Genomic DNA, 22,873 nt, shown 5'->3' on the forward strand with positions numbered 1-22,873 from the left:
AGGCTGCGAGCTAGAAAAGGAAGCATTCTTAAAATGAACTTCAAACATAAGGTATACCTTATAAATCAGGTCATCTAGTTATGTGTTTATTTCCCTTTTGTTGTCCCTGAGCCTTTAATAAAAAACTCATTTAAATGTTGCAGCCTTGGGCCTCCCTGGTGGCGCAGTGGTTGAGAGTCCGCCTGCCAATGCAGGGGATACGGGTTCGTGCCCCGGTCCGGGAGGATCCCATATGCCGCGGAGCGGCTGGGCCCGTAAGCCATGGCCGCTGAGCCTGCGCATCCGGAGCCTGTGCTCCGCAACGGGAGAGGCCACAACAGTGAGAGGCCCGCAGACCGCCAAAAAAAAAAAAAAAATGTTGCAGCCTTGTCTCAGCTGTGCTTACAGAAGATAAAGCACAGGTTTATCTCATGATTAGTTCAGAATTAAAGGGTGGGAGGACAGTCTAAGAACAAACTGGTGGATTACAATAAAATTTAAAGGTCTAACAGTCCGATTTCAGTTGAGTCTTGCACTGTCCATGATGCAGCACACAGGTTTTATTTTATTAGGGTGGAAGCTTAGTGCAGGATTTCCTGAAGACTGGTTCTCCTACTACATACCTAAGAATTACTTGGGATTAAAAATGTAGACATCTGGAACCCATCCCAAATACAATGAACCGTTAAAATGTGTGTGGTAGGTGGCAGGTAATAGACATTCTGAAAAGCTTCCCAAGTGATTCTTACACATTAAGGCCTGAGAATCACTGCAAATCACTGCTTTTATAAGATTAGCTCTTGCAAGGGTCCTGCAAGGTCAAAACTATTTTCATAATTATACTAAGATGTTATTTGCTTTTTTTCACTTTCTCATGAATGTACAGTAGCATTTACTATAGGCTACATGATGTGTGATACTGCAACAGACATACAGAAGCAGATGAGATTCCATCTGTCTTCTTTAAATCAGACAGTAAAGATATTTCCAAAAAATGAAATACAATGCCACGTTTCTCACTAAATCTTTTTAAATTTTGGAAAAGAGACACTGTTCATAAAAATGTTCTTTATAGTAACATGTTATTTTTAATGAATATTTTATAAGTTTTTATTTTAAATATAATATTAGTATTTATAACCCACATAAGCAACAGGTCTTGAGACCAAAAAGTTTGAGAACTGCTCTTTCCAGCAGACATCCAGCACCCTATGAACATTACTGCTGTTAGGCATGGCCACTTAGTGCCTTGGCACATTCAATGTATATTTCACTTTAAATATGATTCAATAGATCGTCTGCAAAAAGCTTCTTAAACTTATTGTCAGGCAAGGGGATTTAATCTGACAGGGAAATACTGAGTGTAGCCAGTTTTAGTTAAAAATCTAGCATGTTTGGGCTTCCCTGGTGGCGCAGTGGTTGAGAGTCCGCCTGCCGATGCAGGGGACACAGGTTCGTGCCCCGGTCCGGGAAGATCCCACATGCCGCAGAGCGGCTGGGCCCGTGAGCCATGGCCGCTGAGCCAGCACGTCCGGAGCCTGTGCTCCGTGGAGGGAGAGGGCACAGCAGTGAGAGGCCCGCGTACCGCAAAAAAAAAAAAAAAAACTAGCATGTTTTCCTTAGTGACATCAGAATGTAATAACTACTCCTGTAATATATAAATGAGCTGTGTGGTGTATGAAGTAGAAAACCATACTTTACACGGCGCATTTAAAAATGTTAATTAGTAACATGACAACACTAGCATTAGGTTCTACGTGAGGCAAACAAACGGTCCACTCCGCACGTTAACGAAGAACAAACCCCTCATTTTTTTTTTTTTTTTTTTTTTTTGCGGTACGCGGGCCTCTCACTGTTGTGGCCTCTCCCGTTGCGGAGCACAGGCTCCGGATGCGCAGACTCAGCGGCCATGGCTCACGGGCCCAGCCGCTCCGCGGCATGTGGGATCTTCCCGGACCGGGGCACGAACCCGTGTCCCCTGCATCGGCAGGCGGACTCTCAACCACTGCGCCACCACGGAAGCCCCCAAATCCCTAATTTTTGAAAGAAAATAAAGTAGGGGATAAACTGCGGTTCCTAGAGAAAAAAGAATTCTTTTAAATTTATACGTCTCGAAAATGTTGAAATGTATGTCAGCAGATTGATACTGGCTTATACTAAGCTACACAGTTTTATTCTTAAATGAAAATACATCCCAGATACTGTTGCCAAGTTAATATTTGAGTGTATCTTACCATGAGATAATGCTAATTGGGAACACTTCTGAGGTTGAGGCATAGCTGTGGTGAAAGCAGTTCCTTCCAGCCTTTTGATTGTATCTCAGATATAAAAAAATTGCATTGATGTTTTTAACCTGCCATGTATAATTTTTTAATGTATTGCTATTTAAAAAAGTCTGAGACAGCTAACATTTAAACAAATCACTGCTGTTTGGGAATGATGTTTGAATGAAAGATGCTATGAACGTATTTGCTAATTTATGCCGTATTAAGATTTTAAATGATATAGTTATTTAATATATCTTACGTTAAATAACTGGTATTTGAAAATAAGTCTATTTTTCTTTCTGAGTAGCCTTCTGGGAAAAGTTCACTGAATATAGTTTCCAGTCATAGTTTATTTTCCTAACTTGTACTTATTTTAAAATCTTCTCATCAGGAGGGAGTTAAATAGTGCAAAGCCCAGCAAATCTGACTTCCCCCTCATTTTGGTGTGCATGTCCACTTATGACCATCATTTTTCTGGAAACTTTCCACTCAGTGTATCAAAAATCAATGTTATGAAAGTTCTTTAAAAGGTTCAGCGGTTTTTTTGAGTCTTTGAATGATTACAGCATTCTGTAAATTGGCTTCTTCCAGTGTGAGTGTTTCATCTAGTAATTTGAGGAAAGGAAGAGCTGTTGCCAGGGAAAAGGGAGGACTTCTTTGAGATCCTTGGTATTTTTCGATGAAGTCTTTGATGTGGCTTACCCTGCAAAATAGCACAAACTATTAATATAATTTTATGAAGACCCGAATTAGTTAATTTAAGGTAATAACTTGTGATGATACCTGGCTATGTTAATACAGAATAATCAAATTATGATGATGTAAGTACTCACTTGGGCTACCTTTTAAAGGTTCACCCCTGATAATAGTCAGGAATTACTATTCCTTATCTTAGATGTGACAAGGGTATTATAGTTACATTTTGAGTCTCTATTTTTTAGAAACACACTCTGAAATATCTACCTATGAAACTATATGAAGTCTGGGATTTGCTTAACATAGTTCAGTGGGAACTGAGTGATGATGGATCATTATATCCTCTCTTTGCTTTTGCATATGCCTGCAAGTTTCTATAACAGAAAAATCTATATATCTTGCTCTGAATGGATCAGAAATGGTCCAACCAGTAATCCTACACAGACACAGGCTGTATCTCTTCAATAACACGTCAGGCTGTGCTTCAAATCTAGTTAAGAAAATTCTTAACCCAGTGCCCGTAGACTTTCAGTTAGTATAATGAACACTATAGTGTAATATAATCACTGCAGTCTTTTTTTTTTTAATAACAGTGATTTTAAAATATTTATTTATTTATTTTTGGCTGCATTTGATCTTCGTCGCTGCACGCGGGCTTTCTTTAGCTGCGGCAAGCGGGGGCTACTCTTCGTTGCATTGCACGTGCTTCTCATTGCGGTGGCTTGTCTTTGTTACAGAGCATGGGCTCTAGGTGTGTGGGCTTCAGTAGTTGTGGCACATGGGCTCAGTAGTTGTGGCTCGCAGGCTCTAGAGTGCAGGCTCAGTAGTTGTGGTGCACGGGCTTCGTTGCTCTGCGGCATGTGGGATCTTCCCAGACCAGGTCTCGAACCCGTGTCCCCTGCATTGGCAGGCGGATTCTTAACCACGGCGCCACCAGGGAAGTCCTCCCAATCACTGCAATCTTGAAGGTAGCTCAAAGTTATGTTCATGTAAGTATATGCGTGTGTATTTAGAAAGGGAAAGTACGTATACAGTTCATCGAAATTAAGAGGCCACTGGGAGTTCCCTGGTGGCCTAGTGGTTAGGATTCCGGGCTTTCACTGCCATGGCCTGGGTTCAATCCCTGGTCGGGGAGCTGCGATCCTGCAAGCCAGGCGGCACGGCCAAAAAAACCCCCCTGAGATGCCACTGATTCTAAGACTTGTCATTTTATATACTACTAAAATTGTAAAAAATCCAGATTATGACAAAATAGTTTCTTAAACACTAAGAATTTTTATATTTATTGAAAGAGCACTTTTAACTAATTTTCACACAAACATTCATCAAATCACTTTCCTCCGTAATAAGATTAGAATAAAATGGTGAAGTCATTCCTAACAGTTGAACGTTATTCAGACTCAGATCCTTCAAATCACTTCTGATTCAGTCATTGATGTACATGTTTTTCCATATAATACTCCTTTCTGTATCATCGGGTGTGTTGATGATACAGCAGTACTTTGAAAAGTTCTCCACTACTGTCTCTGGGATGATCTTTCATCGAGCTGACGCTTGTTCTGCATGCTTTGAGGCAGATGCCAAGGCAAAGTCAATTGTGTCATGACTGCCATATGGCCAACAAGAAATTATAAGGATGCATCCCCATTTCAGAGATGCTAAAATGTGAAAAAATGTGCAAACAAGAATTAATGAAATATGACATCATCAAAGACAGAATTTTCCCATTCAATCAAATTCACCAGTTGCCACCCTGTTAATCTGTGCAGGTTACCAAAAAAATCAAGAAAATGGTCACTTGTATTTATTGGGGTACCAACAATTGGATAACGAAAGGCTGAAGCTTATGGCAAAGAATATAAATTTAAAAAACCCAATAAAGATTAAAGGAACTGTGCAGTAAAAATTAAAAATGTGTACTGTGATCTCTACAATACTACTACAAGAATAAAGAAATGCCAATCTAAAAAGCTATGAGAGGATAAAAAATAATACTCATTAAGCTCAAAAAGAGGCAAGAAAGGAGGAGTGAAGAATAAAAAGACATGGGGTAAAGAGAAAACAAAAAGCAAGATGGTAGCCTTAAACCTAACTAGTTCAGGATATTATACAACATTACAAAAACTGGACTAAACAGTCCAATTAAAATACAAAGCTTGCTTAATTATCACTTAATAAATACCGTTGGCCAGTCAAAGGTTTTTAAATGCTTCAAGTCATTCAGGGAAAAAAAATGGTAGGTAACTAATTGTTATTGAAAATGCCAGAAGTATTTTTCTAGACAAAGAAGTTGGGATTAAAATATTTTATTTCCCTAAAAAGAAACAAACCTGAGTTGTAGAGAACAAACTTGTGGTTACCAATGGGGGAAGGGTAGGGTGAGACGAACTGGGAGAGTGGGATTGACATATATACACTACTATGTATAAAATAGATAATAATGAGAACCTACTGGCATACAGGCCAGATATGAGAGGGAGTTGTGGTGGCCCAGATCAGGGAATCCGAGTCCAGGTTGGGTGAAGAGGACATCTGTACAGGAAAGCGGCCCATCTTCCTGGTGTCAGACAGAGTCTGACCAGCAGGAGGAGGGCGCCCATGTAGAGGAAGGCAGGTGGGGACGGTTGCAGTATGAGCAGGGTTAGGAGTGTGTCCACACAGAAGAGGTGTTCAGTGCAGAGTGTCAGAAGCCAAGATGGGTTAGGAATATAGGAGAGGTGGTACACAGCAGGCTGTCTCAAGCAGAATAAAAAGAGCATTCATACAGAGGAGGGGCCAACTGCAGTGTGTCAGAACCAGAAAGAGGTGGAAAGTGACCACTCATGGGGGAAGATAGGCAGCACTGACTGCCAGAGCCCAGGAAGGCAAACAGGGCATTGGCATGATGTGATGTGTCAAGAGACCCAGCAGGAAGAGGGAGGCTTCCAGGCTGGGGAGGAGGCAGCAGTAGAAGAAGGAGACTGGTTACATGTAGGAGAACTGATCAATAAATAAATATATTGGGGGCTTTCCTGGTGGCGCAGAGGTTAAGACTCTGTGCTCCCAACGAAGGGGGCCCAGGTTCAATTCCTGGTCAGGGAACTAGGTCACACATGCATACCACAACTAAGAGTTCACATGCCACAACTAAGGAGCCCTCAAGCCGCAACTAAGGAGCCCACCTGCTGCAACTAAGATCCAGCGCAACCAATAAATAAATAAACATTTTAAAAAATAATAATAAATATATTGAGAATAACTGGAGCCAGGTTTCTCACTGAAGGAAGTTAAACTGAAGAAAGTGAAGAAGTTAATTACAAATATGGAAAGGGGAAAACTAGAATAAACCCTGTGGTGGTGGATTGAAATTAGAGCTATCTATGTGAACTCATGGTTTTCGCTACGCAAAGATATAGAAATACATTTGTCAATGTGTGTTAGTTTGTGTATATATATGCATATGTGTATGTATGTAGAGACACCTGTAGCTCTTTCCACGCAGAGGGCCTGGAATGGTGGCAATAAGTATACCTAGTAACCAGATCCTCAATACCCTTGGCCACTAAAAAGAACCAGGGCTTCTTAGAAAACGTACAGAATGAACCTGAAAAAATATTTTGTGCCAATAAACAAGAAAATGCTCAGAGAATGATGGGAAGATGTAAAAAGTTTAAAGGAGGTCCCAGGGACTTGGAAACCTATATACAATATGTTCCTACTTTAATTAAAATGAAAAAACATTTTAAGACGAGATAAAAGACTGGAAAAATCCATCAAACTAGTAGTAGTGATTATCTCTGGGTGACGGAATTTAACTTGATTTCAATTTCTTTCAGTACTTTCCTGCATTATCATTCCTTTTCTACAATTAACAGAAAAATACACACATAATGCTAATGATCAACTTAAAAACATACTAAAAATAATTCTTTCAAAATTATGTATCTAGGTAAACAGGAAAACTAATGAAATGATAATCCATAAAACAGACTGAAAATACTTCATTAATGTCCAAGAATTTCCATTGTCATGAAACATTATGCTTAGAGAACTATTTATTAAGATCCTTAGTTCTTAAAAATAGCTGTTGACTGACCCGAAAAGAAGAAATACAATTAAAACTTAGGGAACAAATCAGACAAATAATGAAATGGAAGACTCACCTATGAGAAATGTTAAATTTCTGGACAATCCTTTTCCCATTGGCTAACCAGATCTGTATATTAGTGATGGGTTCCAGACTGTTTAGTGGGACAGTAGACAACTTATTTTTATTCTCAACTTCAATAGTCCTCGCTTTAGAAACAATTTTTGGTGTAGCACTAAGAAAATCCAGACAACAAGTCAGATGCATGTTTTTCATTAAGCAGAACTTTATCATTAAACAATTACTATAAAAACTTTACAGTGAGTATAGCTTTTCGGAAGATTTTGGCTAGTCACAGCTGTTCCCTAACAGAAAAAGATATTAGTATCAGTTATATCCATCATACATGATGATCATAGGAATCTAATAAAATTATGCACATCTAAGTAATTTGTAAGCTTGTGGACTGTTATGTAAGTATACCTGAAGAGTGTACTTATGTATTTGAATCGTGCCTTACAGAACAATTTTATAGTGCTGACAGATCCGTGGACTTTACCTTTACCTACTCCCCAGGTTAAAATTTCTAAAAGAAATTGTAAGTTCTCTGTAGAGAACAGTCCTTGGGTTATAAAGGAAATGAAAGGAAACAAAGTATTCCCTCATCACTCTGAAAGTCACATTGGGATATTTTTCCATGTGTGGATGAATATGCATTTATATACCTTACCAATCTTCATAATTAATATATGAGAATTCATAAAAATGAAAGCAATCCTATATTTAACCTCTTTGCATATTCTTCCATAGGCATAATTAGATAAGATGAATACTGCAAAGTTTGAAAATATTGGGCTGGTCAAAAAGTTCGTTCGGGTTTTTTGGAAGAGCGTATGAAAAACCCGAACGAACTTCTTGGCCAACCCAATAATTAAAGGCTCTGATACTGATACTAACTTTATCAGGCATTATTTCACTTTTATTACCTCAAAATTCAGATGCTGATCAGAGGACACAATGCTGAAGGCATTGGTAACTATAATACAGAACCTTATATCCAAAAGCTAGCCTATGTACTCTGTGACATTAATGGCAAAGCTCAAGTGGTGGGTGCAAGGGAGAAAAAATGATTTATCCACCCAATTTTGCCCAACGTCCTCACTAAGCCAGGCACTTTTGATCGGACAAAACCAAAAAAGCCACCATGACTTTTTAGTATAGTGCCAGCATATGTTAATTTACACTAAGGTGAATATGACTTAGAAGTTCTCATAAAAGTTAACATGAAAAATCTCATTTCCAATGGGAGAAATGATAACTCTATATGTGTGGTCTACATAGTAAAATAATGACAAGCTGAATATTAGTCAAACCTCTGCTTATGGAAATTACAGATCATGAGCCTACTCACCTTCCCAGTCTGTGACCCTGTCCTGAGAAGGGCTGGAACACAGGCTTCGTTGACATACATACTTCATTTTTCTTATCTTCAACTTTAACATCGACCTCCTCTTTATCAAAAACTCCCTGTAATTCTAAAGGTAATTCCCTTGGAAAGTAAAGAAAGAAAGTGATAAGGCCCCTAATATGTTTTTTCTTTCTCTGAAAAACATACTGTGCATGTAAAAAGAATAGAAAAATATACAGAAATAAGAGGCATATATATTCTATACAATAAAAACTAAATGTATTTAAAATAATACAGTTAGAGAAAAATCAAGCTCTTATTTCATTCTTTAAAATGAAAATATAGCTACAGGCTGGTTCTAGAAAAACAAGACATAAAAAAATGTAAACACATGTAGACTTAAGAAAGAAAATGACAGCCCCCTACCCCCAAAGTGACAGTCCTTATAATTCCACTCTCACTCTAATAAAAAACTTTGCGGTGTATCTCCTAAATTTTCTCTCTCTATATAGTAAAATTCCACATAATAATTATATTTTTTCCAAAGATGGTATCATTCTATGCACACTATTCTGTATTTTGCAAACTGCTTTAAAAAAAAAAAAAGCAATATACCACAGAAATCTTCTCATGTTAGTATATGGATATATGTCATTCATTTTTACCACATGCACATTGTTATTCTGTTATAAAGTAGATCAAATGGTACAAACATATAAAATACTCTTTTCATCTTTTTCTTACTGATTTGTAAGAAATATGTATATATTCCATTTACAGGATATATATGAAACAAGTATTCCCAGTTTGGCATTTTACATAATCAAATTTATCTTTCTTATATTGCTTCTGGGATTCATGCCAACTATAGCTATATGCAACAACATGGATGAATATCCCAGAGAAATAAGTTGAGTAGACACAAAAAATAAACACATTGCATTTACATAGTTCAAAAAAACAGATAAAATGAAAAAATTATAAAGAAAAGCAAAAAACCATAAAGAAAAGCAAAGACCAACTTACTACTGAAGTTAGGATAGCGTTACTTCTGTGATATTACTACAAATAATGTGTAATTTAATCTTATCATGAGGACGAAATCAGATAAATCTGAATTGAGAGACATTCTATATAATTTGGGCCCATAATCTTCAAGTGTCAAGGTCATTAAAAACAGACAAAAACAAAAACTGAGAAACTGTTCCCTCCTGAAGGAGACTAAAGAGACATGACATTTACAAGCAATGTGTAATTCTGAATTGGATGCTTTTGCTATAAAGGATAATATTAAGATAAAAAGTGAAACTTGAATACATTCTGAGGAATAATTGGTAATAATATTATACATCAATAGATGGTTGTATTGTGGTTACATAGGAAAATATATTTCCTTTTTAATAAAAATACAAACTAAAGTATTCAGGATGATGGGGCATCACTTTAGCAACTTACTCTCAAATGCTTTTACAGAAGTTCTTTGTACCACACTTGCAACTTTTGTATTAGTTTGAAAAAGATTCCAAATTAATTATATTATATAATATAGAGCCATTTAAAATCTGTATATACGTTGTACATATACATACATACAGACCTATATGTGTATGTATATATTGAAAATTGGTTAGATGTAGAATACTATCAACCCTTCTGAAATAAAAACTGACCAAAATAAGTACATTACACCATTAAATTGATGTTACACATAAAATCATGTGCTAAGGACAGTGCCATAGGACAGATATTTAATTTTGTGTATCTTTTTAGGAAAGCAAGAGCATGAATATGAGCATCAATTGCAGAAAGAATGTTCATGCTTTTTATTCATTAATTTTCTTTCTATCAATCTAACATGAAAGAGTAATCGGAGGTTCTGTTAGAACTTTAATTATAAGAAAACATAGGAGTAAGGGACTTCCCTGGTGGTCCAGCGGTTAAGACTCTACGCTCCCAATGCAGGGGGCCCAGGTTCCATCCCTGGTCAGGGAATTAGATCCCACATGCCAAAACTAAAAGATCCCACATGCTGCAACTAAAGATCCAGCATGTATCAACTAAAGATTGCACGTGCTGCCACTAAAGATCCCACATGCTGCAACTAAGACCTGGCGCAGCCAAATAAATAAAATAAATAAATATTTAAAAAACAAAGAAAAGAAAAGGAAAACATAGGAGCAATATCTTCAAGGCCCTGTGGCCTGTGTGCCACAACTACTGAGCCCACATGCCACAACTACTGAGCCTGAGCTCTAGAACCCGTGAGCCACAACTACTGAGCCCGCGTGCCATAACTACTGAAGCCCACGTGCCTAGAGCTTGTGCTCCGCAACAAGAGAAGCCACCACAATGAGAAGCCCACGCACTGCAATGAAGAGTAGCTCCCAGTCACCGCAACTAGAGAAAGCTGAGCACAGGAAGGAAGACCCAATGCAGCTAAAAAAAAAAAAAAAAAAGACACGTAGGGCTTCCCTGGTGGCGCAGTGGTTGAGAGTCCGCCTGCTGATGCAGGGGACACGGGCTCGTGCCCCAGTCTGGGAAGATCCCACATGCTGCGGAGCGGATAGGCCCGTGAGCCATGGCCACTGAGCCTGTGTGTCCAGAGCCTGTGCTCCGCAACGGGAGAGGCCACCACAGTGAGAGGCCCGCGTACCACAAAAACAAACAAACAAACAAAAAAGTGAATTAATTTAAGTCAGCTTTTGGTTGGTCAGAATTCAAATTCCTGACCCTTCAAAATTACAGCTGTGGTTCTTTTAAGAAAACTCATCTTATGAAAAAATCTGAATTTATAAAAGAAAAAGTGTCTTTGAATGCACAGGAACATGTGAACAACATTAAAAGGAATCTTCTAAATGAAATATATCTAAAATATTCTTCTTGGACTTCCCTGGTGGTGCAGTGGTTAAGAATCCGCCTGCCAATGCAGGGGACACGGGTTCGAGCCCTGGTCTGGGAAGATCCCACATGCCGTGGAGCAACTAAGCCCTTGCGTCACGACTACTCAGCCTGCGCTCTAGAGGCCTCGAGCCACAACTACCGAGCCCGTGTGCCACAACTACTGAAGGCCACGCACCTAGAGCCCGTGCTCCGCAACAAGAGAAGCTACCGCAGTGAGAAGCCCACGCACCGCAACAAAGAGTAGCCCCCACTCTCCTCAACTAGAGAAAGCCCGCGGGCAGCAATGATGACCCAACACAGCCAAAAATAAATTAATTAATTTTAAATAAATAAATAAATAAATAAAATATCCCTCTATTTACAAAGACTGCTTACCCTTTTTTGATGGAGTTCAGAAACTGCTGACTTGCACCATCAGAATAACTTCTGAAATCATCATTGACTGTGAATCCATTTTTCCATAATTTTATACTTACATCTGCCTGCAAAGCAGTAAGAAACAAGATGCATCATGTTAATAAATGAAGTGTACTAATAAACTAAAAGCCCCTTGAAACTTTCTTCTATCAGTGTATATTTTCTGTATCAATCTTTTCTTTAAAATAGAGATATAACTGACATATAACCTTGTATTAGTCTTAGGTATACAACATAATGGTTTGATATATATATCTATTGCAAGATGATTACAGAATAAGTGTACTTAACATCCACCACCGCACACAGCTACAAATTTTTTAAATATACCATTCTTAACAGCAAGCTTCAAATGTAAAATATCAAAAATTATAATGTATACATAAAATATGGTTCATTGGGCCTCCCTGGTGGCGCAGTGGTTGAGAGTCCGCCTGCCGATGCAGGGGATACGGGTTCGTGCCCCGGTCTGGGAGGATCCCATGTGCCGCGGAGCGGATGGGCCCGTGAGCCATGGCCGCTGGGCCTGCGCGTCCGGAGCCTGTGCTCCGCAACGGGAGAGGCCACAACAGTGAGAGGCCCGCATACCGCAAAAAGAAAAAAAAAAAAAAATATGGTTCATAATGAATAATATTTTAAAATAATTCATTAATAAGCTTCTTTAAGAGAGGTCATTTGCAAAAATATTCTGTGCCCTGTCTAAGAGGACACTAAAGCTTTCTGGCCAGAACAGACTTCTCAACAGTTTAGAGAATGACTCTGAAATGACTTGAATATTAAGAAGAATAAAGGGGGAAAAGAAACTATGAGTAATTAATGGCTATTCCTTCAAATATAAACTATCAGTGTTACTGTTATCAATATTTCATCTCTCAACATCTTGTTGATCATCTCCTAAGAACATTATTTATTCACTCATTGAATCAAAGAAGTCACTGTAGAAATACAGAAAGGTTCAGAAATACAATAGGATGCAGGGATGCTTCAGGCTGAACACAGAAGGACTTATAAAAAACCATTTAAGAAAATAGACTATTAGAGGCCTTCCCTTGTCTCTAGCATTTATTCATTCAGCATATGTTTATTGAGTGCCTAATATGTAACAGGCACTCCACTAAGATGTTAGGGAAAACAATCACAATAATGATAGCATATATTATTAGCCTGCCTGCCTATCTATCTGTCTGTCTGTCTATGTACTTATCTGGGAGAGCACTTGTGTGTACACTTACATGTACCAAACACTGTTTAAAGTACTTTCCCTACATGTATTTATTTAATCCTCCTAAAATCCACACAAGGTGGGTATTATTATCCTTTTTATAGATGGGAAATTAGAAACACAAAAGATTAATTAAATTGCCCAATATCACATGGTCAGTAAGGGTGGAGCTGGGGTTGGAATCCATACTCTTAACCACTATATTATATTACCTCTTTTTTTTTTTACCTATAACCAAACTGCCAAGACTCTGCTCTCATGGTACTCACAGAAAAGAATGAGAACTAAAAAAATTGTACAAATGAACTTACTTACACAAAAGAAATAGAGTCACAGATGTAGGAAACAAACTTATGGTTACCAAGGGGGAAAGTGGCAGGGAGGGATAAATTGGGAGATTGGAATTAACACATATATAAAACAGACAACTAATAAGGACCTGCAGTATAGCACAGGGAATTCTACTCAATACTCTGTAATAACCTATACAGGAAAAGAATCTAAAAAAGAGTGGATATATGTATATGTGTAACTGACTCACTTCGCTGTACAGCAGAAACTAATACAACATTGTAAATCAACTATACTCCAATAAAAATTAATTAAAAAAAAAGAAAAGAATGAGAACAAAACAAATAGGAAAAGAGTACATAAAGATACTGAGGAGGGGAATTCCCTAGCAGTCCAGTGGTTAGGACCGGTACTTTCACTGCTGAGGGCCCGGGGTTCAATCCCTGGTCAAGGAACTATCCCACAAGCTGCATGGGCCAAAAAAAAAAAAAGACACTGAGGAAAACAGAAGAAACTTAAAAACAAAAACGCAAAAACGATAATTAATACACTTATATAAGAGAGGATGTTTGAAAGGGAGTAGGAGGGAATATTCAGGGAGCAAAAGAGCTCTTAGAAACTTAAAATGGAAATTAAACAAAAGGATTGAATATAAGGTTGAAGAAATATTACAATTAAAATAGAACAAAACAACAAAGAGGTGGAAAACAGGAGAAATAATGAGACTCAGTCCCAGAGATCCATTATCTAAGTAAAAATATTCTAGAGAGACAGGAAACAGAGGGGAGCAAAATATCGAGAAGCAACATGAGAAAATGTCCTAGAAGAGTAAAATACAAGTTTCTGTATTGAATGAATGAAAAAGAATCTATACCAAGGTATAGATACGGCCTTCTATCAGAGTTCAGGGATAAATTAATGACAGCCACAAAGAAAATAAAGGCAAACTGGAAGGGAAAAAACTACTAATTCTAGTGAAAATTTTAAAGGCAGTCAGGAGAAGAAATGTCATCACACACTACATGACTCAGTGATGCTGGACAGTATTTACAAAGTCATAAAGATATAAACAATGATAATTGATTTAATCCCAAATTATGATATAATTATGTTAGTCAAATGAGAGGAGGTGGTTTGGGGATGAGGGGAAGGAAGAATAAGAGCTAAATTCTCATTTTCTATTTTAAAAAAGTCAATACATAATTTGAAAAAACTAAAAAATCAAGAACTATCATTTTTAGTATATTCTTAGAAATACAGTCTTTATACAAGAAGAAATAGTTAAGACTACCTCTGGGTAGTGATTACCTCTGGGAATTAGATATCATGGCCATGGAGGAACTGGGCTGCTATTTTTCAACCTAAGCCCTTCAGACTTCAGTCTGAAGAACTAAAGAACTCTCTTCGAGCTCTCAATGCAGGGGGTCCGGATTCGATCCCTGGTCAGGGAACTAGACCTCACATGCGTGTCGCAACTAAGAGTTTGCATGCCACAGCTAAGGAGCCCGCCTGCCGCAACTAAGACACAGTGCAACCAAATAAAATAAATAAAAAATATATTTAGAAAAAATTTTAAGGCAAATTAGAGTAAAGGGATCTCTTTCATGTCTGACTTCGAAAAGCCAGCGAGATTCTCATAATTGCTGCTGCCTTCAGTCTGCTGTGATATGGCATTTTGATTGAAGTACATTAAAAAAAACAAAAATCAAGCCTCAAACAGATATGTAGTTGCAAAAAGCATTTTAATAGCTTTTCCAAGATACTACCTCAAAATGTAGTAAGTGGTAGTATCTCAAAAGTTAGTTGAGGGCTTCCCTGGTGGTGCAGTGGTTGAGAGTCCGCCTGCTGATGCAGGGGACACAGGTTCGTGCCCCAGTCTGGGAAGATCCCACATGCCGCGGAGCGGCTAGGCCCGTGAGCCATGGCTGCTGGGCCTGTGCGTCCGGAGCCTGTGCTCCGCAACGGGAGAGGCCACAACAGTGAGAGGGCTGCGTACCGCAAAAAAAAAAGTTAGTTGAAAATATCACATGATAACCCTTATGTAGAATCTAAAAAAATGATACAAGTGAATATATTTACAAAACAGAAACAGACTCATAGATATAGAAAACAAACTTATGGCTACTGAAGGGGAAAGGTGGGGTGAGGGATAAATTAGGAGTTTGGGATTAACAGATAAACACTACTACATATAAAATAGATAAACAACAAGGGACTCCTGCATAGCATGGGGAACCTATATTCACTATCTTGTAATAACCTATAATGAAAAAGAATTTGAAAAATATATATAACACATATATTTTATGTATATTATATATATCATATATTTTTATATACATTATATATATTATATATATTATATATATATAAAAAAACTGAATCACTTTGCTGTACATCTGAAACTAACACAACTTTTTTCTTCTTTTGGCCATGCCGCGTGGCTTGTGGAATCTTAGCTCCCCAGCGAGGGACTGAACCTGTGCCCTCAGCAGGGAAAGCTCAGAGTCCTAACCACTGGACGGCCAGGGAATTTCTTAACACAACATTTTAAATCAACTGTACTTCAATTAAAAAAAAAAAAAAAAAAGTCGAGGGACCTCCCTGGTGGCACAGTGGCTAAGAATCCGCCTGCCAATGTAGGCGACACAGGTTCAATCCCTGCTCTGGGAAGATCCCACATGCCGTGGAGCAACTAAGCCCGTGTGCCACAACTACGGAGCCTACGCTCTAGAGCCTGCAAGCCACAGCTACTGAGCCCACGTGCCACAACTACTGAAGCCTGCGCGCCTAGAGCCTGTGCTCCTCAACAAGAGAAGCCATCGCAGTGAGAAGCATGCACACTGCAACGAAGAGAAGCCCCCGCTCGCCGCAACTAGAGAAAGCTCACGTGCAAAAATGAAGACCCAACGCAGCCAAAAATAAATAAATAAAAAATAAATTTATTAAAAAAATAGTTAGTTGAGAATCTGAACATGGAATCTTAAACTTAAAGGTATATTTATTAATATGACAATAATCCTATCAGAAATATCTTTTAAGTTTTGGGAAGCTGTCAAGTGCATGATGGCAGGTTATCAAAATTCTTACTTTCACTTAAAAAAGTTGATAAAAATCGTATCTTATCATTTGCAATAAATACTGTAAGTTGTTTCCCTTGAAGTGTCAGATTTACTTCATACATTTTGAGAAAATGTCTGCAGAATATCCAAGACTGAATAACTAGTTGTCTGTAAATCACTTTCATGTAAAAACAGTACACCATGAAAAAGCAGAGTGTTCAGCTTGTATCTCAAGCAATGGTACTTTTCCTTAAGATACTTCTGTATATTCTAGAAATGTTTTACATACACTTCATATTTTATCACATAGAATATTGTAAGATGTGTATTAAAGAGCTGGGGATTAATGAAATGTGTCAATTTTACTGCTTCATCAAGGAAATTTTTAATTGAAACGAGTGTTTTTCCCCCCTGCAAGTTCAAGGAAAGAATACAGTAGTTACTGGTACAGAGTAGTGTCACTACCTCAATTCCTCCTAAGGTGCCAGTTTTGCCGACCACTGCTTTTGCAGTATCGGTGCAAACTCAACACAGTGAAAACAGTAAATAGTATCTTACTATTATTATGAAAACAGTTTTGACCTCTAAAGGGCCATATGTTGAGAAGCACTGGGAAAGAAAAAATTTATGGACACTTACCTGTTTCTTTTGTTCAGTGGGAGACAAACATTTGGCACCAACCTTCTGAGCTTCCTCAAAAAGGCTGTCAACAAAATATTCACTATTTGTTTGTTGATTATCACTAAGAGGTTGGTGGTCAGATCCTGTTTCACAAACCCTATACACACACACAAAAAAGAAAAATAAGCACTATTAACCATTAATTCTCTTAAAAATTTACACAAATTGTTTTCGTTAAAGGATCTAGAACTGACATGCTACCTCCACGCCTGCAGTTGAGACTCTCTTCTGAATTAACACAGGAGATATGTGGCCTCGGGAAGTCGTTAACACTTGTGGTCCAGAGCAGGGTTTTCTCAACTTCAGTCCATTGATATTTGGGGAAGGTTAATTCTTTGTTGGGCAGGCTGTCCTGTACACTGTGGGAAGTTTAGCAGCATCTGTGGCCGTTAACCACTAGACGCCAGTAGCATGGACAACCCCCAACCCCCCAGTGTTATAATAATAAAACACATCTTTAGACAATGCCAGATGGCCTCTGGGGGTGGGATGGGCAAAACTGCACCAGGTTGAAAACCACTGGTCCAGAGTAAAAAACCGTGTTCTTTGTAAAGCTCTCAAAATGGCTTTAAAGGGGGTTACTATGTACTTTTTGGTAACACAAAGCACTCTTGAAACTAAAGGTGGTAAGGTGTGAGGAACAGTCATAATCATAGTTAAATGGATGAGTTATATGGTATGCGAATTACGTCTCCACAAAACTGTTAGAAGTCCTAAGTTAATTTTACTCTTTAAACTCAGTCATTCAGGGCTTCCCTGGTGGCGCAGTGGTTAAGAATCTGCCTGCCAATGCAGAAGACACGGGTTCGAGCCCTGGTCTGCGAAGACCCCATATGCTGTGGAGCAACTAAGCCCGGGCGCCACAACTACTGAGCCTGCACTCTAGAGCCTGTGAGCCACAACTACTGAAGCCCACACATGTAGAGCCCGTGCTCCGCAACAAGAGAAGCCACCACAATGAGAAGCCTGCGCACCGCACACACAATGAGTAGCCCCTGCTCACCGCAACTAGAGAAAGCCCACGCGCAGCAATGAAGACGCAACACAGCCAAAAATTAATAAATGAAAATTAAAAAAACAAATTAGTCATTCAACTGGGGCTTCTGTGGTGGTCCAGTGGTTAAGACTCCGTGCTTCCACTGCAGGGGGCACGGGTTGGATCCCTGGTTGGGGAAGTTCTGCAAGCCACAAGGTGTGGCAAAAATAAATAAGCAAGCAAGTAAGTAAGTAAGTAAATAAATAAATAAATAAATAAGCAAGCCATTCAACTTATTTCTGTGTAGAAAAGAGTTAACGTAGCAGGCCTAACTGTTGCTATCCTTTTTACTTTTCTCATGAGTATGGAATTTTAAAATGTGCCTAGTCCCCAGTATAAACCCTAGGCTCATTTCCAATGAACTTCCCTGGTAGACAACATCTCACACGTGCTATATAACTTACTACTGGAGGAATTAAGTGTGTGTCCTGGTGGCTGCACTGGGCAAGGACTCTTAGAAGCTTATGCCTGGTTTCCCCTGGACTTCACCCCCTTGCAAAGTATCTTTTCATTGCAATAAAGCTTAGTCATTAGTATGACTATAGGCTGAATCCTGTGAATCCTCTAAGCAAATCATCACATCTGGAGGCAGTCTTAGGGGCTCCTGACATAACCTCACAATTATATACTTAGTATCAGATATTTATATAAAACAGTAAGTACTCTAGTGAAAAAATAATAAATAGTATTTGTTCGGTATAGAAAGTGTTCACAAAGTACTTGTAAACACCTGTCTCCTTAAATGGACTATGAATGAAAGATATTTACCTTTTCAAGTATTTAAAACACAGAACATAATACAAAAATAAATATTCCACTTCAGAGAAGTGAGAATAAAGAATTTTGTATTAATAAGAACGACAGACTTTGCATCTACCATTTATTGGGTGCCTGCTATATGCTAATATGATGCTCGGTGCTTTAAATTGGTTATCTAATTCTTACAAAAACCTTTCAGGTAACTATGTACACCTCCTCCTTTTTAGATGAGATATTGAAGCTCAAAGAATCTACCTAAGTTGCTCAAATGCCAGAGCAGTAGTGTTAAGACAGAGATGGGATTCAAACCCAGGTTTACCTGATTCCAAAGCCATTATATTTCCACTATGACTTCAAGATGGTATAACACAAGAGGCTAATGAAGTAATAAATAGTTACTTTAACTTCCCTCTTAAATAACAGAAATAATATGTGGGCAGAGAGAAATTTAACACTTAAAAAAATTAATCACAAAAAGATTTAAAACTTGACTAAAATCCATTGAATGCAGCTATGGAAAAAAAAACTTTAAAGTACATTACTATTTGGTATTTAACAGATAATCATCATGAAAACTTAACTAAGTCAGTGAAACGTAAAAAGAGAGAAAGACAGTAACAAAGGCATTAATAACAAAGAAAATGCATAAATTAACTCACCATTCTTCCTTTATACTTTCAAGATTATCTACTTCTTTCATTCTCTTTTGCCTTACTGTAAAAGTAAAAAGAAAAATAAGGTAAAGTTCTTAATACAGTATTTTAAATAAATTCATTCCAACATATGCATTAAGATTCTTTACCATTAAGTTATTATGTACTCCTAAAGTAGCACTAAAGGGGTCTCAAGAACAATTGACCTAACTCAAAGCTGTCACTTTCACTTAAAGTAAAGCAATAAAAAGTAAATTTTGGATTTGGATAATCTGACAAAAGAAAGATTTCATAAAAGTCATGATGAGGGGAATTCCCTGGCGGTCTAGTGGTTAGGACTCTGTGCTTTTACTACCAAGGGCCCACGTTCAACCACTGGTTGGGAAACGAAGATCCTGCAAGTGCTCGCGGCCAAAAAAAAAAAAAAAAAAAAAAAATTTATGATGAAAAATAATGTATGCTTTGGTCTAATAACAAACAAAAGTGAATGTAAACATTTCACTCAATCTCCAATAGTAACAAAATATCAAATCAATATAAACTCATTCTTTTTTTTCCAATGTAGATGATTTTTATTGTCAATATTCTTTTTTTAAACATCTTTATTAGAGTATAATTGCTTTACAATGGTGTGTTAGTTTCTGCTTTATAACAAAGTGAATCAGTTACACATATACATATGTCCCCATATCTCTTCCCTCTTGCATCTCCCTCCCTCCCACCCTCCCTACCCCACCTCTCTAGGTGGTCACAAAGCACAGAGCTGATCTCCCTCTGCTATGCGGCTGCTTCCCACTAGCTATCTATTTTACATCTGGTAGTGTATATATGTCCATGCCACTCTCTCACTTTGTCCCAGCTTACCCTTTCCCCTCCCCATATCCTCAAGTCCATTCTCTAGTAGGTCTGCAGAGTGAAGTCAGTCAGAAAGAGAAATACAAATACCGTATGCTAACACACATATATGGAATCTAAAAATAAAACAGAAAGAAAAAAAGACCAAAAAATGGTCAGAAGAACCTAGGGGCAAGACGGGAATAAAATAGAGCTCCTTCACAACAAGAGGAGCCACCTCGGCCAAGGACGACCCCGCAGTGCACAAGGCGGCAGCGCATCTGCGTCAGGACGGAAGCCTGAAAGGGGAGCCGTAGGGAGGGGCCAGTTTCAACTCCGTCACAATCGAATTCGGCCACACAATTGCGTGTTTGCTGAACCAGCCACTACGACTCTTAGATCCCACTCTTACAGTTTGTACTTGAAGCAGTTTTGAAGTCGAGTTTGACCGCGATCCTCTCTCACTGCGCAGGCACCGGTCCGATTCTACCAACCGTTGGTGAGAAATGATCTCGACGGCGGAAGTGGTGGAAGCAGAGGAAAGGGAGGTGCTAGGCCGCTAGGTCAAGCGCACGCGTTCGGAGGCCAGGAAGGAGGCGGAAGAGGGTGCCCGGGGGAAGAGGCTGAGCGAAGGGTTTGAATTTTCTCGGAGAAAGACGGGCCGGCCACGAGGAGAAAAGAAACAAGCCGCAGCAACATCTAAGCCCTTGAAAGCATCCCGAGAGAGGGGGGAAGGGAAAACAGCAGCCACCAGCGCAACCACTTGTGTCTTCCGGCCCTTCCCACCTCTCTTGCCCACCCCCACCAGCCCACGCTGCCTGGGACTTGAAATCTGTGGCCGAAGGACCGTCACCACATAACTTCAAGAATAATCAACCACCCTCCCTTCCCAAACCCACCCAAATTCACTCATCCAGCGTTTCCTTTTTTTAATCCACTCAGAACTTTTTTTCTAAGACCCCCCCCCTCCCTACATGGAGTTGGGTGGGGGGGGGAATGAATACTGAGTTGGCCTTTATTTTTTTTAAGGAGACTTTTTGATCCAATGAGGCCCCCCAAATAATTGAGTTTTGGGTCCTCGTTGGTTGTTTTATTTTTTTTCTCCAAAATTTTAACCCCCTCGCCCCGTGAGCCCGAGGTGGGTAAAAACCTCGATCATGGGTTCGGGTCCCATAGACCCCAAAGAGCTTCTCAAGGGCCTGGATAGCTTCCTTAACCGAGATGGGGAAGTCAAGAGTGTGGATGGGATTTCGAAGATCTTCAGTCTGATGAAGGCAGCACGAAAGATGGTGAGCCGATGCACTTACTTGAACATTCTCCTGCAGACCCGTTCACCAGAAATATTGGTCAAGTTTATTGATGGTGGTGGTTACAAGCTTCTTAACAATTGGCTGACATATTCAAAGACAACCAACAACATTCCCCTCCTGCAGCAAATTCTCCTGACCCTGCAGCACCTACCACTCACTGTTGACCATCTCAAGCAGAACAACACAGCCAAACTGGTGAAGCAGCTGAGCAAGTCAAGTGAGAATGAAGAGCTCCGGAAACTGGCCTCAGTCCTTGTCAGCGACTGGATGGCAGTGATCCGCTCCCAGAGCAGTACCCGGCCTGCTGAGAAAGCTAAGAAGAAACGGAAAGAAGAGGGAAAGAGTCGAACCACCCCTCGTGAGCGACCGTTGACTGAGGTGAAGGCTGAGACTCGGGCCGAGGAGGCCCCGGAGAAGAAGAGGGAGAAGCCCAAGTCCCTCCGAACCACGGCGCCCAGTCACGCCAAGTTCCGCTCTACCGGACTAGAGCTGGAGACCCCGTCTTTGGGGCCTGTGAAGAAGAATGCCAGTGCAGTGGTGGTTTCTGACAAGTACAACCTTAAACCCATCCCCCTCAAGCGTCAGAGTTCCACAGCTGCCGCAGGAGTTGCTGTGCCCCGTGCAGAGAAGAAATACAAGCCACTCAACACAACACCCAATGCCACCAAAGAGATCAAAGTGAAGATCATCCCGCCACAGCCTGTGGAGGGCCTGGGCTTTCTGTATGCGCTCAGTTCAGCCCCCGTTCCAGGCATCAAAATTAAGAAGAAGAAGGAGGTGCTGTCAGCCTCAGCTGCCAAGCCAAGCCCATTTGAAGGGAAAACGAGCACAGAACCGAGCACAGCCAAACCTTCTTCCCCAGAGCCAGCACCTCCTTCTGAGGCTATGGACACAGAACGTCCAGGGACCCCAGTTCCCCCTGTTGAAGTCCCAGAGCTCATGGATACTGCCTCTTTGGAGCCAGGAGCTCTGGATGCAAAGCCAGTGGAGAGTCCCGGATATCCTAGCCAGCTGACCCGGAAAGGCAGGAAGAGGAAAGCTGTGACCTGGCCTGAGGAGGGCAAACTGGGCGAGCATTTCTATTTTGAACTGGATGCAACTGAACGAGTGAATGTGAATAAGATCAAGGACTTTGGCGAGGCAGCTAAGCGAGAGATACTGTCAGACCGACGCGAGTTTGAGACGGCCCGGCGTCTGAGCCACGACAACATGGAGGAGAAGGTGCCCTGGGTGTGCCCCCGGCCCCTGGTGCTGCCCTCGCCTCTTGTCACCCCTGGAAGCAACAGCCAGG

General features: G+C 39.8%; 1 protein-coding gene across 3 annotated transcripts in view; it reads right to left on the minus strand.

Annotated features, from left to right (window-relative positions):
- Nucleotides 1-22,873, minus strand: part of LOC309815346 (UBX domain-containing protein 2A-like) — a 35,264-nt gene that overhangs the window by 2,766 nt on the left and 9,625 nt on the right. For 2 of the 3 annotated variants that reach the window (XM_082642093.1, XM_082642094.1), the window contains exons 2-7: nt 19,445-19,499; nt 16,949-17,087; nt 11,693-11,799; nt 8,420-8,557; nt 7,085-7,243; nt 1,052-2,949 (exon numbers count right to left, since the gene is read on the minus strand). In XM_082642093.1, coding sequence (XP_082498219.1) covers nt 2,757-2,949; nt 7,085-7,243; nt 8,420-8,557; nt 11,693-11,799; nt 16,949-17,087; nt 19,445-19,485 — 777 coding nt within the window. In that variant the 5' untranslated portion in view covers nt 19,486-19,499 and the 3' untranslated portion in view covers nt 1,052-2,756. Of the gene's footprint in view, nt 1-1,051; nt 2,950-7,084; nt 7,244-8,419; nt 8,558-11,692; nt 11,800-16,948; nt 17,088-19,444; nt 19,500-22,873 lie in introns of those variants that run through there. The other variant, XM_082642095.1, reaches the window with a different exon arrangement.

This window comes from Mesoplodon mirus (genome assembly GCF_964341445.2).
Source record: "Mesoplodon mirus genome assembly, chromosome: 14".
Classification (NCBI taxonomy): Eukaryota; Metazoa; Chordata; class Mammalia; order Artiodactyla; family Ziphiidae; genus Mesoplodon; species Mesoplodon mirus.